The sequence below is a fragment of the Coenobita brevimanus genome, chromosome 67, assembly GCF_032717465.1.
Source record: "Coenobita brevimanus isolate Jiangsu-jjx chromosome 67, ASM3271746v2, whole genome shotgun sequence".
Classification (NCBI taxonomy): domain Eukaryota; kingdom Metazoa; phylum Arthropoda; class Malacostraca; order Decapoda; family Coenobitidae; genus Coenobita; species Coenobita brevimanus.
The window spans coordinates 12,455,151-12,475,046 of record NC_137020.1 but is presented as its reverse complement, the minus strand read 5'-3'; the positions used below and the strand labels follow the sequence as shown (position 1 = coordinate 12,475,046).

General features: G+C 42.2%; 1 protein-coding gene across 1 annotated transcript in view; it reads right to left on the bottom strand.

The window, feature by feature from the left end:
• The window catches only part of LOC145405552 (uncharacterized), a 65,702-nt gene that overhangs the window by 31,973 nt on the left and 13,833 nt on the right, over positions 1-19,896 (bottom strand). The window contains exons 4-6 of the mRNA XM_080276890.1: positions 6,373-6,559; positions 1,082-1,161; positions 401-634 (exon numbers count right to left, since the gene is read on the bottom strand). Coding sequence (XP_080133016.1) covers positions 401-634; positions 1,082-1,161; positions 6,373-6,559 — 501 coding nt within the window. The remainder of the gene's footprint in view (positions 1-400; positions 635-1,081; positions 1,162-6,372; positions 6,560-19,896) is intronic.

The window sequence follows — 19,896 nt, the reverse complement described above, 5'->3', positions numbered from 1 at the left end:
TTCTCACTTGGTACTTGCACCAGCATGAAACAAGTATCTGCGTGACAGTAAAGAAAACCCAGCAGCACATGGTGCAGGTGGTCCAGTAACTGCAAAGGAAGGAGGTGGTGTTTTACCAGGCAAGCAATATTCTCACCACAACCTGGCACCACAATTGAAAAGTGAACCTGTTATCGACCTTTCACCCCATCTGATGCACCTCACCAAGACCGTGGACTACCTCAGCAAGAGATGGGTTCACATTTGGAAGCTGTAGGCGGTAACTGATTATAATATCAACATGCGGCAAGTGGATCAGTCTGACTCCATGATTTTAAGTGTGGACTGTGCCAGGCCCACGATGAAGTGGTACAAAAAACTTTTCTTCCATCATCTGCATAAAACGGCACTGAACGCCCACCTCCTCCACCCCAGCACCACGGGAACTAGTGAGACCTTCGAGGAGTTCATCAGAGAGCTGTGTAGGGAGCTGATTGGCACCCATGGGGGTGACTGTGGGCCTTGCCAACACCCACATGGCGGTGACAACCCCCTGCCACTCACCGAACGCCACTTCCCTAAACTTATCACCGCACAAGGCACGAAAAAGAGTCCCCAATGCAGTTGCCACATCTGTCAGCACAGCACAGCATGGCTACAGACCCAGCAGAAGGACACTAGGTACAAATGTGTGGAGTGTGATGTGGGGTTGTGCCAAATTCAATGCTTTGAGGAATATCACACCCTCCTCCCCTTCTAAGTGTTTGAAACCTGTGTTATGTGTGACAAAAAAAACTCCTATGAGTTTTACTGTAATCTTGATATAAATTAGTGTAAGTTATTTCATAAGTAACTGTAATGTATACATAAACTAGTGTAAATGATTTCATAATAAGTGCAGTGTAAGTACTTCATATATAACTTGTGTCAGGTGTCTTGTCTGTTCGAGAAAACACACACATACTGAGTACAATGTGCAAGATTAATTCGTTGTGTGAAAAAAAAGGTACAAATGTAAAATATATATGTGTGGGCAAACACTTATGTGAAAACTAGAAAATCCAAAAATACAAACATAATCAGAATAATGCCACTCACTCACTCGAAAGTCATAATGTGCCCTGCAAATAATTATGCTTGGGGACAGTTCCCACATCATCTGTATACCTTCCAAGAGTGTCCCTGGGTCATTTGGGATACTTACTTATGAAGAAAACAAAGATCTTCTACCTCAACTCGCTGTGTTTTGGCAGAGGCCGATGATGTCTACAGGCGTTACTCTGAACATTTCAGCTGCTCAGTGGGAAGGAATCAGCCTTATAATCCATCTTTTCGGCTTCTTTGAGTACTTTTATGGTTGTTCTCCATGTTTCCTCATCATTCCTAACCTATCTAGCAAAAAAAAAAAAAAAAAAAAAGGTCGAAATTTGGCTGGCACTGGGATGCCATGAAGGTCCCAAGTCGGCATGCACGTGGTGGGTTAAATATCAGAATACTCTCCAGTTCTCTATTTTAAATTGCAGTGTCACCAGATTTCTAAAGCCGTGTTTTTGTCGTCCAAGCTGGAGCTTGGCATTCAAAGCGCGTCTTGGGATGCTTAGTTTCTGTCCGCAAAAATTGTCCAGGATACGGAGAACCGAAAAATTACATGCCAATTGCAAAGTAAACAGAGGGGTTCGCCAAAGATCTTCTGACGAATATACAACTTACACGTAGCCGTTATTTGTGCTGAACTGGCTCTATATGTCGCTAATATTAGCCACCTGCACCCTAATGTTATGTACATAGTGCTAAATTCATTATATTTATCATTTACGTGTCTTTGCTGGCCATTCTCACTCTCCCCAAGCTACACCAAGACTGCTCCCGACCACGCTTGGGTGGAATACGAAGACGGTCTTGGTTTCAATGACAAATGCTTGGGCCGGCTTTGTATCATTTTGGCCAACAAAAACAGCGCAGCTTGGTTTCACCAAAGATGGCTTCGAATCCGATCCGTTAGCTTGGATGACAAAAATGTGGCTAATATGGAGGCATTGTGGAGGTAGGTGATGATGAATGGAAGCAATTTTGAAGAGGTTACTCAAGCTGTGTCTGTACTCATTTTTTTTTCTTTGGGTATAACTGGTCATACAGCCATATTGGCAACAAAGGATGGAGTGCTTTGAAAATGACTTGTCAACATCACACCTTCGTCATCACCCCCAAACAAAATAAGGTATGATTGTTGGTTTATATTAGTTTATGACTATTTTTATATGAAAAGAAGGAACAAAAGGCTAAACCCCCCAAAATGTTCCCTCCAAGAAAAAATAAAAGCAAGACTACAGAGAGACAAATTCAAAATTGGTCAGGTATAGGTTGGCATAATGTCAAAATTTGGCTTTTCTGATGATTTTTTTAGTTTGACTGGCCGAACTGTCTCATATGTTCCCGACAAAGATGCGCAGTGGCCAAATCATTTCTTGCTGTACTTGTCCTTGAGAAGACTAGTTATATCGGAAAAAATGGAGACCCCCCTCCAAGGGGGGAATAACACCAGCCATGAGCCGATACATATCTAGCACAGCTCAGAATATGACCTTGCCTTGACCTACTTTCACCAATTTCGAACTCGTAGGAGATTTTCATTCCTACTACACACCTGTAAAATTTTGTGATCATATCTTGAGTGGTTGCAAAGTAATCGTGCTAACAGACAACAGATACACATACATACAGACAGACAAATTGTAAACAATACCATTTTCGCTATCACAGCTTGTTATAAAAAAAAAAAAAAATGCAGGCAAGGCATGGGTGGAGGTGGCAGGGGCTGGGTAGTTGCTCATGGTGGAAGGGAATCGGACTTGTGGAAATAGAAATAATTGCTCATGTTCCTCCCAATGCATTTTTTTTTACTGTTTTTTAAATTTTGTTCAATTAGTCAATCAGCCTACATACCTACTCCTCACACTGGGCATCACAGAAAATGGGTTGAGATTCAAACCCTGGCAGGGAATCCAAAACATCTATTGCAGTTATCTGAGGAGTAGGGGTTAACCCTCCCGCGTATGAAGATGCGATTCGCGTCCCATGGATGTTTCGTGGTAAACACAAATTGACACGAATCACGTGAAAAAGCAGAAAAAAATTTACCCCAAATTAAGGTTTAGGCCGACTTGCATCAAATTTTGGTGCGTTCTAGCATGCCAGTCTCGCCTCCAAAGCAAATACTTGGCAACACTGTGGCTGCTCTGATGAGACAAGGTACAGCAGAAATCGTCAGTACCTCACAACCAGCCGGACTGAATGGTAGCGCTGTGTCAGTCGTTCCTTTAACCCGCCCCATCCCGACCACTTTTTGACCACTGGTACCCCCCAGTCCTGACCATTTTTCGACCCTTTTTTTTTTTTGCTAAAACTTTCGCTTTTGGTGAGAAACATCGAAAATTCATAGAGAAATCGCTCACCTGAGGTTTAAAATACTCATTACAGGTAGGAGAGCCTCCTTACCTTACTGGGTTTTCTATCAGGCTGGCACCAAAGAAAACGAGTTCTATGGGAGGATAACTATTTCACACCACTCATAAACGGTATTTATTTAATTACTGTTACGAATTTATATGTAGTACAAGAGTATATTGGTTTTCAAGCAGTAATATAGGCATTATAAGCATTGTTTCACTCACTAATACCTGACCTTTTTTTGCCACATTACCTGATCATCATTTCTAACTGTTTCTTCCTCTAATGCTATGTAAAGTTTGTCCTCCACATTGTCATTGATTGGGGAATCACTCTGGCCCTGAATTTCGTACCGTGGCATGACATGGCTATACTGGCCAGGTCACTGATAACAGGTGAATTGCTGAGACAATGGCGTGCAGGGGGGGAGGAGGTCATGCTGGGTAAGGCATTGTCTCTGCCTGGCATCTTGTTGAGGAAGGTGTCACGTGTATACGTACCAAAAATGACTCGCGAAAATTGAAAATTGTGGAAATTATGAACCTTGCAATTGCAGGACGTTGAAGTACGTCCCCGGGATTAGCTGTGACAAAACGTGAGGACGTGGAAGTACGTCCCCGGGACGCCGCGGGTTAAATCCTCCATTTTCCCCCTCCCGCCCAAGGCAGAAGCCATTAACGAAATATTGTGATTGTACAGTGTTTTTAACTACATTGTAAGGTGATTGTGTCAATGAACATATTGTTTGTAAAGCATTAGGGCCCATTATAAGCCATTAGGCCTAGAGGCAGGACTCAGATTTGTTATATCAGGGTTTGCCATTCTGCTTCACCCTGCCCGTAAATGATGTGAGTATTTTCCTTTATAGTGGAGCCAATACTTATATTGTGTGAAACATATAATGCCTTGATTAGTGAGATAACTGACCTACCTTAACAAGTGTTATGTACGCCATAGAGATACGCTATAGTTGCTAAGGAAACAGGCGGTCACACACACCATATTGTAGAGTCGGGAAGGGAGTAATAGAGGAGGTTGGGATGGAATCATTGCAATAGTGTTTTATATTGCATATTGTTTAGTGTGAAATGTATGTATAAAATAGTGCAGCAAGAGTTCATTGAGAAATATTGTGTGCATTGACTGACCTAGCACACACCTAGAGAAAGGATCAGAGACAACGAATATGCGACACAACCACAGACTTTAGTGAAAAGATATTGTACCAATCTCAGACAGTGTTGTATTGCATATGGTTTAGTGTGAAATATATGTATAAAATAATCCTGTGAGTGTTCACTGAGAAATTTTGCGTGCATTGACTGACTAGCGCAAACCTAGCATAAGGATCAGAGACAACAAATACGCAACACAACCACTTATACATACGTATGTTGTGCAGCGAATGTTCATGGAGAAATCTATTGTGTGCATTGCATGTGTTAGGGAAACGTAGCGCAAGGAGGAGAGAAGAAATACGCCACACACACACACACACACACACACACACACACACACACACACACACTACATAACTCCTCATCTTCAAAGCCTTCAAGGTCCTGCCGGCAGCCCAACACCTCTGGAGGAAGTGAGTTATCATATATTGCTGATTTGTATATTGACCTATTTCTATATTTCTATATTTTTAACACAAATAAGTATTGTTTTTATATATACACACATGAGATGGAAGAAAGTTCAGCTTCAGTATCAGTGCCAGGAAAATAAGATTAGTGGTCATGTCAAGTTTCTAAGAGCACTTTCAACAAGCTTATGATATTTTATGTGTAAACTTTGAATAAAAAGTAAATAAATAAATAAAACCTAGCGAGCGAAAATTTGTAGGTGTGGGTGAGGCAGGGGAAGAGAGTGTTTTTATCTCGCTTGCAGGTGAGGAGGAGTATTCTACTTATGTCGTCCATTTACTCGAAAAATATTGGACATATCGATTTCCTGAAAGAACCATGATAAAGTGCATAAAATTCTACGCATGTACATGAAATAGCAATGTAATATCTTTGATAAAAAATCGTTGTTACATAGGCAGGAATATAACAGTTACTGTGGGTGCATGACGAAAGTGCAGCACGGGCATGGGTACCCAGTAGTTTTTTGCGCTTTACTCAGAAACTGTGAGGTGCATGAAAAATCTGTGAGTCCATGAAGTTTTACACAAGACTTTGAAATAAAAACATAACCTCTGTGAGAAAACTTTTGCTCTAGAGCTCCCTGAGGAAAATATCAGTTACCTGTAGGAAATTACTTTTATCTATCTATCTATCTATCTATTGCCAGACGCCTCAATCCCGTTTGGGGTGGCCACAAACAAATCGCCTCCACGTCGCCCTGTCCCCCGCCATTTCACTGCCCTGCTTCCAACTCACACACCCCTCTCTCATATACCTCTCCACCCCATCCCTACATCTCATCCTCGGCCTCCCCCTCCCTCTTCCCCCCTCCACCTCACTCACATACACTCTCTTCGTCAGTCTTTCACCCTCCATCCTCTCCACATGGCCAAACCACCTCAGTGTGGTTTAGTTTTTAGCTATTTTCTCGAAGACTAAAAATCGTATTAAAAAAGCAGCAGAGCTTATTAGAAAGCTGATGAAATTCTGTTTCTAAACATATACTAACATTTTTTTTTTTGTATGATAGAAAACATCCAAGCTATGATGTTGGGACGTGAGAGTGATGTTCCAGAATGTTTATTCACACCGGCCAAATGTACTTTTATTTGTACTTTTCTGTACTTTTTTTTTTTTTTTTTTTTGCTTATCGGCTAGAACAAACATCGGTGAATAAGGTGATGTAGATTTTATGGCAACATATATATGGTTGGGTGGCAAAAGTAAGGCGAGAATGCTTGTTTTCATAGGCGCATGGGGGGGGGGGTGGCGGCAAAGAACGGGGTGGAATAAAATCGTGAGCCAGAATACTTACCAAAACTTAGCATGCGTGAGAGGATTACGTTGTTATTGCTTAGGAAGAAGAGGGTACAAATTGCAGAGAATAAGTCGCAAACAAGGAGGTACTGACCGAGGCGGTAGGTGTAGCACAGACCGTTGATGGAGAGTACAGGAAAAAAGGAACCTTGACTGTCACACGTCTGGTTGCGACCAAAGAAACACTGAAAGAGAGAAAGATTATTAGGATTTGCCTCTCTCCCTCTCTCTCTCTCTCTCTCTCTGTGCCACTACAAAAACCACCACCATCACTAGCCTGCTGTCAGAAATTTTTTGCACCCTTTTCTAACGAGTGTTAGTCTAACAACAACAAATATTAAATTTAAATACTAGAAGCCTCTTAGGAAATTAGGGTACAATTAATATTCTATCTCACCAGTAATTATCTCCTTATATCCTAGCTAGTTCCTCATATTTGGCCAAATCATAAAGGTGGCTTGAGGTCTCGGACGGTTTGCCTGGGTCTTTCCGAGGATCCTTGGTGCTTGTTTTTACAATGTGCAGTTCGAACGAGCTTGAGGAACCGAATCATAAGTGGTGAATCTCTCTCCCCTCATAGGATTCAGAGATGCCTAATTTTATTTAATTACATTTTCCTAAATATAGTGAATTACTTGATGAAATTTACAAGGAAAATCCAGCTTAAGCTATTTTTTTTTTTTTTTTTCAAGATAAAGCCAAATACAGTAAATTCTCGATATAACGAAACCTTTTATAGCAAACTTAGGATATAATGACCCACCATTGCCAGAGCGAACTTCACTGGATTTAGCAACCAAGGGTCGCTATATCTGGCGGAAGTTCGCTCCCTGGCATGGTATGTGTGCTGTAACAGTAGTACATTACATTATGGGCATTGTATTTGTATGTACAACTTCATACAGTATGTTATTTACTGTACATGTACTGCATAACTACATAAATCGTTGAATTCTCCATGGGAAACTTCATAGAGTAAGTTGTGGTTGCACACATAGGACCAAACGACTCTAAGGATATAGCAACCTTGGGTCGGTAATCCCTTGGTTAATAATGACCATCAGATATAGCAAACTTTTAGCTATAACGACCCACCCCTCCCCCCAAATAATTCGTTATATCGAGGATTTAATGTACTCACTTTATCTATACCAAAATATGATAGACCTTCCTCCATTTTCCTGTCAGAATACCACGTGATCCTACCATGCAGGCGCAGTCATGGCAAAGGGAAACTTCCTAAGTATTCACACGTACTTACAATATAGTTGTCCAGAAAGGTTAAACGTAGTGACACTTAATTTATTGATAATTAGAATTATTAATGAGAACAAGAGCTAAATCTATGGGTTAAACCACTCATAATAGTAACAAAAGTTCTCTGGTTTTTTTCTCTGTATTCAACAGGGACAACTGTCTCAAAAGGTAAAGAGTGGAACAGATACCTGCTCTGGGGAAAAATATTTTCCCTACTCTAGTAGCAGCCAATGAGTCTGAAGGTTTCATTATCGTGCCCTGGCAACCTAACGATCAACATCGCATCTGATTTTGTGTGTTATACTCATAGGAAACGGGTGTCAGTATTATTTGAATGGCCAAATATGCAGGCAGTAATGAAGAATATGGTTAATTTACTTGATTTTAAGTTTCAGAGAAGAAATACTGTAGCAAAGTATTTTCGTTAATTTAAACTGTAGCTCTAACATTCCACAGAGAGAGAGAGAGAGAGAGAGAGAGAGAGAGAGAGAGAAATGGAGAAATGAATTTCCCGAGCTAGGCAACTAAGGCCATATAGCCCCGCTGGGGTTACAGGAGGGAGCTACCCCTCCCGGCAACGGTAGCCCGGGCGAGGCTCGAACTTGCGACCTCCCGATCACAAGCTCAGCGCGCTACCACTGTGCTACTGTGCCCCCCAGAGAGAGAGAGAGAGGCATCCAGCAGAGTTACCACCTACTGACATACCATATAGACCCATTTGTGGTCATGTAATAAGGATCAGTTTTGATTCGTAGTTTATTTTATGCCTCTATCATGAGAATGTGTGAATAAATGAGTGAGTGTGTGAGAACGATTCGAGGTTTAGGAGTGTCGTAATTATCAATGTTACATTACGAATCACTTGGAAAAACGATACTGATGCCAGTATGGATGGCATGAGTACTGCACTCAAAATCTTTTCATAACATTAAAATGATATAGACTGACTCAAAATAATAAAGTGCAAGTACTCTGTATACTTTGTACAACAATAAATACTGTACTTCAAATTCAAAAGACTGACCACCAGCAAAAATCAGCAGCATTGCAATGTCACATATTTTGCAGATAATAATCCAGGGAATAAGGATACAAGGTAAACTATGTATTATGGTATGTCAGAATGCGATGTAGATATTTTGTAATATAACTTATAGTGGATCAGCGGGGTTCACCACTTTGGTCCACGGAGGGCAGTGTTCAAGCCCTTTATAAATTATAAGCAGCGTCTGGTGAATGAATTTGGGACAGTGTGTAGGAGGAGGAAGCTGAAAGTTAATGTAAACAAAAGTAAAGTTATGGTGTTTGAGAGAAATGAAGTCACAGAGTGTGCAGTGAGGTTGGATGGCGAGGATATGGAGAATGTGAGTGCATTCAAGTATTTGGGTAGTGTGATGAGTAAGGATGGAACTTTGGGGGATGAAGTACGTGAAAGGGTACAGCAGGGAAGAAAGGTTGTTGGTACACTGAAAGCAGTGATGAGAAATAGGGAGGTGAGTATGGAAGTTAAGAAGTCACTGCATGATGGTATTGTGATCCCTACCCTGACGTATGGAAGCGAGGCGTGGACCTTGCAAGAGGGGAACAAGTCAAGAGTGAGAGCAATGGAAATGAGTTACTTGAGAGGAGCATGTGGAGTGACGTGGAGGGACAGGTTGACGAATGAAGAAGTGAAGGAACGTTGTGGGGTAGATGTGGATGTGGTTGAAAAGATTAGGAGAAATACACTGAGGTGGTTTGGACATGTGGAGAGAATGGAGAATGAAAGACTGACTAAGAGGGTGTATGTAGGTGAGGTGGAGGGAGGGAGAGGGAGGGGTAGACCGAGGATGAGGTGGAGGGATGGAGTTGAGAGGTATATGAGGGAGGGGGGGGTGAGTTGGGGGGAGGGGAGTCAAATGGTGGGTGACAGAGTGACTTGGAGGCGTTTTGTCTGCGGCCACCCTTTGCGGGATTAGGGCGTCGGGCTATAGATAGATAGATAGTTAGACTTTATTAACCCCTCTGTGGCTGCCGACGTCAAATGACACTTGGCCGTAGCATGGAAGCTGGCTTCATTCGAGCATGGCTTTTAGAAAACAGCGAAAATTTTGGGGAAGTGAACGAACGTTCTGAACATATTGAGACTGACCTTTACTACACTCCCAGACACCATATCCATCAGTTTAGTGCACGCTGCTATGATGAGTGGACGTCAAGATATTGCACCTGGCCCTACCTTGACCCCCTCTCACCACCGCACTCTGTGCACATGTAAGGAACTAACTAGCCCTGAAATCAAGTCTAAACTGTTCCCCAAGAGTGGGGAGAATGATACAGACCAGACTGAGTCAGAAGATGGCCACAATAGCAGGGAGGAATGAAGCAGCGAAGACAGCGGCGAAGAGTGGTACAAAACATCTCCTGAAGAAGAGGACGACAGCAACGATTCCTCTGAGGGCGACGTTGCTACTCCACTACATCGTGAGAGAGCTGCACCTCCACCAAGAAGGCGGAAAATGGTTGCCAAAGAGCTCTTTCTGAGAGGAAAGAAAGCTAAGGAGAGGAGTGGCGCAGAGGACGATGAAGCGAGAGTGCAGGTGCACTCAGCCTGCACGGCCTCCCTCGTGCCACCACTTCCCGCCACTTTATATTCCGTCTCACCACTTCCCTCAGCCTCATGTGCCATCTCACCACTTCCCTTAACCTCACGTGCCCCCTCACTACCACGTCATGCACCGGGGACATCATCCTCTGAGCCTGGGGTGAAGTCAGTGCCTCGGTGTGCATGTAAGGTCTGGAGGACTGTATAACAAAGTGGGAGGCAGACCAGGCAGCAGCCGGGAGTGCAGGTGTCCCCTTTCCAAGCAGCCTAAGGATGGAAGGAAACGCAATAGTTCAGACCAAGGACTTTTGCCTTTGACAACACGATCTCTGGTGTTAGGCACACGACAGGGCTGATGGCGACGAGCTCTATCATGAGTTTTTTCCTCCTCTTCTTTGACGAGCAACTCATGACAATAATTGCCACAGAGACCAACCGTTTTTTTTCATCATACGGCGGCAGACGTGGCACAGGAAGAAACGTATAAGACAAGACATGGGACGAACGTGACAGTGCCAACCTTGTATGTGTTCATGGCACTGACGATGTTGATGTCCTTGGTAAAGAAACATGCATTTGTTGACTACCGGACCACCGATGTCTTGACACGGTCGATGCATTCAGCAAGTACATGGCACGAAACACATACCAGAACATCCTACGGTTCCTTCATATCTCCGACAACACAACCTCGAACCCAAAAGACAGTTTGCGAAAGATCAGAATTGTTTTGGAAAACGTCAAAGGCAAATTCAAATACTATTTTGGAGCTTTTCAAAAGACTGTGATTGACGAGTTGTTGATGTTGTTCTGGGGGCGTATATCTTTCAGGTATTACATTCCATCTAATCATCGTTTTGGCATCAAGATACTTGTGCTGTGTGATTGTGATACGGGTGTTGTCCTAGATATACAGCGGGGCAAACACCGTTATTCCCCATCATGATCATCTTGACATTTCTGGTACAGTTGTGAAGCAACTGATGGAAGATTATGTGGGTAGACATATACTCTTCACAGATAATTGGTACACGTCTCCTGATTTAGCAATGCACCTGCTATCACGAGGCATTGGTTCCCGTGGCACAGTGCGGCCAAGTAGACGTGATATGCCACGCTTCCGTGAGGAGCAAAGCACAGTGCTGTTGCAATGTAGCATTGATCTCCTTTCCCTGCGATGGCGAGACAAGCGTGATGTGCACATGCTATCAACGGTGCACACAGGTGCTCTCGTCAACACAGGGAAAGTTGATCATGCGACAAGCTAGTGTATTCGAAGGCCAAATGCAGTCACAGACTTCAATCATAACATGCACTTGGTTGATAAAAGTGACGTGCAGATTGGTAGTGTGAAGAGCATTAGTCGTTCTATCAAGTGGTACAAGAAACTCTTTTTCCACACTCTAAATCATGTCAAAACAATTATCAATCTTTCTAAATCAAACTTTCTTCATAGACAAATTAACAATCTACTAAACAACCCAAATGATAACAAAATATTCTGGTCCGTCCATAATTCATTCAAATCTAACTTCACTACCACCTCTTCCATTTCACTGTTACTGTGTAATGACGGAATATTTTAGTCATCAATAAATGACCCCAGTGAAATAAAGGAAATAATAGAAAACCACCAGAGTAATGCTAGGAAATTTTTGACATTATGGAAAATGGGTAGCGTGATCTTATTAGAGGGTTTATGGAAAATGGGTAGCGTGATCTTATTAGAGGGTTTATGGATAATGGGTAGCAAGATCTTATTAGAGGGTTTATGGATAATGGGTAGCGTGATCTTATTAGAGGGTTTATGGGAAATGTGGTAACGTGAAACTTTTGACGAGTGCGTGAGCCGTTATATATTAAGCACACTTTGCGGGCCACTCAATCCCGTCTGTACCATACCACTCCTTAGAGGATAACAAAGTTCAAAACTCGTAATGACTTAACTTAAGTTTACCAAGCATTAAGAACTGAGACAAATTACTCTTCACTGTGAATAAACCCAAATGAGATGATAATGAGGATCTACATCACTGGAGATTTAAATATTTTCAAGTTAATGTAATGGGGTGTATAAAAGCCCGCGTTGCCTAGAGGCAATGAGGGGATCCTCTCTTTGGCTCAGTGGTAACGTGCGCGCGTATCAAGCGCGAGGGCCCGGGATCGAATCTCAGCCAGGACTATGATTAAGTTTCATATCAGTTGTTACACTAAGTTAATATTGAAAGAACACAGATACACACATCCCGTGGTCACAATTGGACTCGCGGGAAAATTAAAAGAATACGGATGAACTTGGATATACTAACCCCGTGTTCACAGTTGGACTCGTGGGAAGAATCGAAAAATACTGATACATGAATATATTAATCCCGTGGTTACAGTTGGACTCGCGGGAAGACTCAAAGAATAATGATACACGTGAATATATTAATCCCGTGGTCACAGTGGGACTAGCGGAAAGATTCAAAATGTACCAAGATATTATCTCCAGATTAAACTTGTTTAACTCAAGAATCATATTCAGAAATTATATGAAGAGTTGTCAAGTGGATTGTAATCAAAATGGACCAGCCGATATATTCCTTACTTAAGCTACGTGAACTAGGTAAAAGGGGATGGGGTGTAATTGTGTGAGGAGTTGGCAGAGGCTTGAAACAGACGATCAGCAATGTTGAAGAGAAGCGGCGGTCTGGTTAATCAGTACAAGAAGGATCAGGGGATAATATGAATTTTTTAACTTCCGAATATGAGGACTTATTGCACGAGGGAGAGGAGAGGGGGGGAAGGATGAGAGTTCGACACCAAACTGCAATGTTCAAGAGAAGCGGCAGTCTGGCACTTGTCTTTTTTTTTTCTTTTTTCTTTCCGGGCTATCGACCACTGGGGCCAAAGCTCATGGACATTAAGGCCATATATATATATAAAAATACTTGGGTAGTGTGATGAGTAAGGATGGAGGTTTGGAGGGTGAAGTGCTTGAAAGGGTACAGCAGGGAAGAAAAGTTGCTGGTTCTTTGAAAGCAGTGATAAGAAACAGGGAAGTGAGCATGGAAGTGAAAAAGTTACTACATGACAGTATTGTGATACCAACTCTAACGTACGGAAGCGAAGCTTGGACATTGTTGGAAGGACACAAGTCAAGAGTGAGAGCAGTGGAAATGAGTTATTTAAGAGGAGCCTGTGGAGTCACGTGGAGAGACAGGCTGACGAATGAGGATATAAAGGAGCGTTGTGGTGTGGATGTGGATGTGATAGGAAGCGTTATGAGGAACACACTGAGGTGGTTTGGCCATGTGGAGAGGACGGAGGGTGAAAGACTGACGAAGAGAGTGTATGTGAGTGAGTTGGAGGGGGGAAGAGGGAGGGGGAGGCCGAGGATGAGATGGAGGGATGGGGTGGAGAGGTATATGAGAGAGGGGGGTGTGAGTTGGGAGCAGGGCAGTGAAATGGCAGGGGACAGGTCGACTTGGAGGCGATTTGTTTGTGGCCACCCCAAACGGTATTGAGGCGTCTGGCATTTTATTTATATATATATATATATATATATATATATATATATATATATATATATATGTATATATTGAGGTATTGAGGCGTCTGGCATTATATATATATATATATATATATATATATATATATATATATATATATATATATATATATATATATATATATATATATATATGGCATTATATATATATATATATATATATATATATATATATATATATATATATATATATATATAGGAGACGTGTTACCTCGTCACGACAAGCGTGGACAACAGAAAAATCACGCTTGTCGTGACGAGGTAACACGCCTCCTGGCTGAATCACTCCTCACTCACCACCTACAGCCCACACTGGGCACACATGACTGCTCCACGCCCCTTCTCTGTTTTTAAGGTTTGACTTATGTATTGTCTTATTACATGTATTTCTGTTTAAATTTTCCTTGTACTTAGTAGCATCCCACCAACGTTAGCTATGTATAATTCATTTCCTCATCTTATCATAATAATTCTTCACTTGTATTTTATTAGACATGGTGTTTTACTTTGGTTTTTTACTTTAGTTTTCGTATTTTTATCATAGACATGGTGTTTACTTTGATTTTATTGTATTTTCTATAGGTTTGAAAATGACAAACGAGTTGTCAAAACGTCACCAATTTATTAAAGATGTTCCTGATTACGTTGGTGTTTATCTTCATATTGAGACTACGCTTCCCCCATGGTGAATCTATTGCATATATATATATATATATATATATATATATATATATATATACAGTATATATATATATATAATAATTTTTATTTTATTTGTTTTTTGTATTTTTATTTTTATTATTTTTTTTTTTAATATTTTTTGACCTTACATTATTCATAAACAAAAATACCTAATCTAAATACCCTAAAACTAATCACCTAACAGACAAATCGCTAACCTATACTAAATCCTAAGAGACAAATACCTAGACCTATAATAATGGTAAAAAAGCCTCGACCAAGAGAACACCATCGACTGCAGATATGTAATGCCTTTCTACATTACATACCTGCACTCATCACCTGGTGACCGTCAGTCGAGGCACAACCTAATATAGGGAACATTAATATATGAAAGGGAACCAGACGAGTCAGGAACATTTCCATATACGTCAGCTGTCGGCCCTAATTAGAATAACTTAAACAAGATTGTATAATATATTTACGTAATATGTACAAAACGTGAAGGACCTCGCCCAACCGACCACCATCGACTGCAAGTGCCCAATACCGTTCTATATTGCACACTTGCACTCATCAGCTGGTGACTGTCAGGCGAGGAACCGGGTTTAATGTAGGAGAAATCAATATTAGAAATACATCAGTGGGAAGGAAGAACTATTTCAAATATGTCAACTGTCAACCCTAATTAATAGTACACTATATACATATTTACAGTCGATAGAAACCATATCCATACGGTAAAAAAGTCACATCACTCTGATCAGTCCGGTCTCTCTCAAGAAAGCCATCAATTTATTAGTCATAACAATGTCCCCATCACCTAGGATGGTGGAAAGGGTGAAGGGGACATCTGCTGCGCCGCAGTAATTTATAAGTGAAGCCCTTTCACGAATAAATCGCCGACAACGCAGGATGATATGACTGATAGATAACACCGCATCATAGATGTCACAGTGCGGTGGGAATCGTCTTTCCATATAAGGTTTCATGTGCGTTAGGATGGTGGCATTAAACCGCAAATGAGCCAAAACTTTTTCTTCCAGGTGACTGGGACGGTTGGCAGTGTCCCAGTCGCCCAGGTATGGCTTGCATGTTGGAATATTTAGTCTGGTCCACTGACCTTGCCACAGAAGATTTATTGATTTCTTTCCGAGAGAGAGAGACTCGACCATAGATCACGAGGAACGTCCCAAGTCTCCTCGAGCTCTACAGCCGACTTTGCAAGTAAGTCAGCCTGCTCATTGCTGTAGATACGACAATGACTAGGCACCCAGATCAGTATGAAGGACTTGTTGCATGAATGCAGTTTATTAACAATGCGGCCCTGGATCTCATTAGAATCCGTAGTGCAAGAAGCAATTGCCTGAAGGGCTGATGTTGAATCTGAAAATATGACAAATGAGTCATACCTAGAATTGAGAGCAGAGTCTATGGCTTTGTCAATAGCAAAAAGTTCGGAGGTAAACACAGATGTATGAGGGCACATTCGGTCGACCATACACTTGCACCCACACATTCACTCGACTTACAACCGTTGGTGTACAATTGGTGGGACCTCAAGTGACGCACGATGATGTTACAAAACAAGTGGTGGACCTCCGCCTCCGGCGCCTTGGCCTTTGGTGCTGGGAGCCATATTATGTCAACGGTAAAGCTGGGTGGCTCCCAAAGTGCTATATTTTTTTACATCAACTTGTCAAAGTCACTGAGGTCCACACCAAGCTCCTGAGTCAGTAAGTGGAGGCGAATGGCAAGTGGACAATGCACCCCCCGCAGAAGGTGGTGGTATTGACACGGGGGTACAGGCCACATTGCCGATATTACTTTTCCTATATGTTCTTTGTCCATAGGACAAGGCCAGATGGTCACGGCATATATGGAGGGGAGGCACATTCGCCTCCACTTCCATTCGAGCTACTTGGGTACACCGGACGGCTCCAAGAAACATTCATAAACATTTATTCTGCAATATATCCAAACCTTTCAGCGTGGCATCGGATGCCAAGCGATACACCTGTGTGCCATAGTCTAGCTACGATCGAATAAGGGACTTATATACAATTAAAAAAGATTTTCTGTCGGCACCCCATGTAGTACCTGCTAGGTACTTGTGGACATTTAATGGTTTATCACAACAAGCAAGCATGTTATTAACATGAATTTTGAAGTTCAAACGACGGTCAAAATGTAGTCTCCAAAACATTACATAATTTTGAAAAGGTATCGCCTGATTATCCAAAGTTAAGCACAAATTAGGTACGAGTTGTAAAAACTACAGCGGCACACTTAGGGACAGAGAACTTAAATCCTCACTGCAAGGCCCATTGGTGAACGGAATCAAGGGCTGCTTAAATCCTCCCAGCCGAAAATTGTGCATTATGGGAAGAGTGCCATATTGCACAATCTTCAGCATAGAGCGAGTATTAAAGATTCCTCAGGACGGGAGTTGATGACAGAATATCATTGATCATAATGCTAATTAAAGTGGGACTAAGCACACTTCCCTGTTGCACCCTGTTTTCCTGCATAACTATATCCGATGTTACGTTATAGGGCAATTTGACAGAGAAAGTCTTGCCTCTTAAGAACTTTGAAATAAAAATAGGCAAATTTCCTCTTAAACCATAAGCATAGAGCTTTATCAGCATACTGTGTCGCCATGTCATGTCATAGGCTTTATGGATGTCCAAGATCACCCCTATCATGAATTCTTTATTGGCAAACGCCTCTGCAATACAATGCTCCAAATTCATTAAATGATCTAGTGAACTTCTGCATTTACGGAAGCCACATTATTGATCATTTAACAAATTCTTCGACTCTAAAACAAAAAGAAGCCTATTATTAACCATACGTTCCATGACCTTACATAGACAAGAAGTAAACACAATAGGGATTCATAAGACGACCAGCCTCTTTGGGTATCGGTATGATGTGCGCAAAGTGCCATGAGTTTGGGAACATTTGAGATGCCCAAATCTCATTGTACAATGCTAACATCTTAGTCAGGCTGTCCTGATTAAGATGCTTGATCATACCGTATGTGATGGGTCTGGTCCAGGGCTGGTGTCTTTACAGGATTTAATGGCAAGGAGCAGTTCATATAGCGTAAACTCTTGATTGTACAGGGAGTCTACGTCTTCTGTGGCAAAGTCTATTAACTGTAGCTCAGCCGTGTGTTTATGATGTTGAAAACGCTGGTCATAAATGGCTGAGCTACTTACATGAGAAAAACTCCGGGCGAGGATGTTAGCAAAGTCCACGGGCTCGTCACGGATGGTGCTGTTCACCTGCAGGATGGTGACAGGCAAGTATGGGCCCTTATTATTAAATATTCTAATAGTGGACCAGCCTTTACTTAATGGTGTTGTACGAGTCACTGTGGACACAAAGGACCGCCAGGAGTCACGTTTGGCCCTTCTTATGTTTCTCCTTGCCTCAGCCCATGCCTGTTTGTACGCAATTAAATTTTCCTCAGTGGGCTGACTATCAAAAATCCTGTATCTTCTATTGCGTTTCCTTAATGCTTATCAGCAATCCGGCGTCCACCAATGTGCTTTATGCTTCGCATGAACTGTAGAAGTCTTGGGAATAGCAGCCTCAGCTGAGTGTAATATGGATTTAGTTAAATTTTTGACCTTAACATCTATGGTCTCTCCAGATATATCTAACATGGCGATCCATGAGAAGGATCCCCAATCTGCTTTCTTACGGTATAATTTTGGAGGTGGAGGGTCCGAAACGATGTCGCGTGTATAAGAAAGACAGATGGGTAAATGATCACTTCCCAAAGAGTCGTCATAAGGGTCCCATGAGAAATCTTGATGTATACCAGGGAAGGCCAGAGATAAGTCAATGGCCGAAAAGTTACCAGTACGATCATCTACACGAGTCGCTCTACCATCGTTCAGAAGACAGAGGTTGGACTGTAGTATTAGGTGGGCTACTTGCTCCCCACGACCATCAATCCTCAAGCTACCCCATTGATAGCGATAGGCGTTAAAGTCGCGCAACACTAACTTGTTTTCAGGCAGATGTTCAAATAGTGAATTTAAAGCATCACTATTAATGAGGCCATGTGGAGGACAGTACAGAGAACAAATAGACAGATACATGTTATTAAATTTTACTCTGCATACGACAGCTTCCAGAGTAGAATTTAGAATCACTTCCATTTGTGGGTGTGATTTGTGTGTGTATGACAACTCCGTGACCTTCATATCTTCTATACAAATGGTAGTGTTTGAACTGTGGAGGATCAGGATGATCCTTCAGGTGCGCCTCCTGTAAACAAACAATGTCTGGCCTGTGTAGGGAAAGCAAGATTGCTATATTTTGTAACTTATTACCGACACCTTTACAATTCCACTGTAATATAGTGAAAGCAACAGTTTAAGATTTACGAGGGTGGCCAGTGCTCTTAGTTTTTTTTATGCCACCTGGCAACAGGCGAGTGGCTACCGGGGGACCTTTCCCGGTGCTTGCTGACGGAAACCTCCATATTTTCGTCAATAACAAGGCTCCCAGACTCCACCGAGGAAGAGCTATTACTCATCTCCCTCGCTGGACCAGGAGCAGGAAGAACATGAGGACGTGACTGTTTGGTGAGGGTGGTCAGATTAATTTCATCAGACTTGTCAGACTTCGATTTTGGTCGCACCAACTGCAAAGGAGCAGCGGCAGCCTGAGAGTAGGAAGTAGCGACAGGAATGTCTGTAAGAGAGTTGGAACGTACAGGGGGTCTAGACTGAGAGGTAGGGCGAGTGGCATGAGGAGTGAAGGTAAGGTCAGTCTGTGTTTCCACTGTGCACATCACGGGACGGGAAACAACCGCCGATGCATAGGAGATATTAGGCTTGGGAGTTGCATGCAACTCCTTCACCTTCTTCCTAGCATCGTAGAAGGAAATGCCCTCTGTCGCTTTCACTATGCAGACTTCCTTCTCCTCCTTCCACTTCAGACAATCCCTCGAGGAAGTGGAGTGAGCATCCTTGCAGTGAAAGCAGCACTCAGTCTCGGATGTACAATTGTCAGCAGAGAGACCTACAACCATGCACTTGCCATACACGAAGTTCGAAGCCCAACAAGTCTTTTCGTGGTGTCCATAGAGCTGACATTTTCCACAACGAAGGGGATTGGGAAGGTATGGTCTCACACTGATAATTTCGTATCCTACTTTCACATTAGTAGGAAGAGATACTTTTCCAAATGTCAAGATTACTGTGGCTGTCTCGTCCTTTTGCCTTCCTGGAATCGAGTTATAAAATGGGCATCAATTACATCTTGCTGAGCAAGTTCACGGATGATGTCGTCCTCTTCCATTACCATGAGGTCCCTGCATGTGATAACATTTTTGCAGGAATTCAGAGGATGAGGGATCCTCGGCTCAACACCATAACAATGAAATTTGCTCAACTTCATCAAATCCTTAACCTGGGACGAGT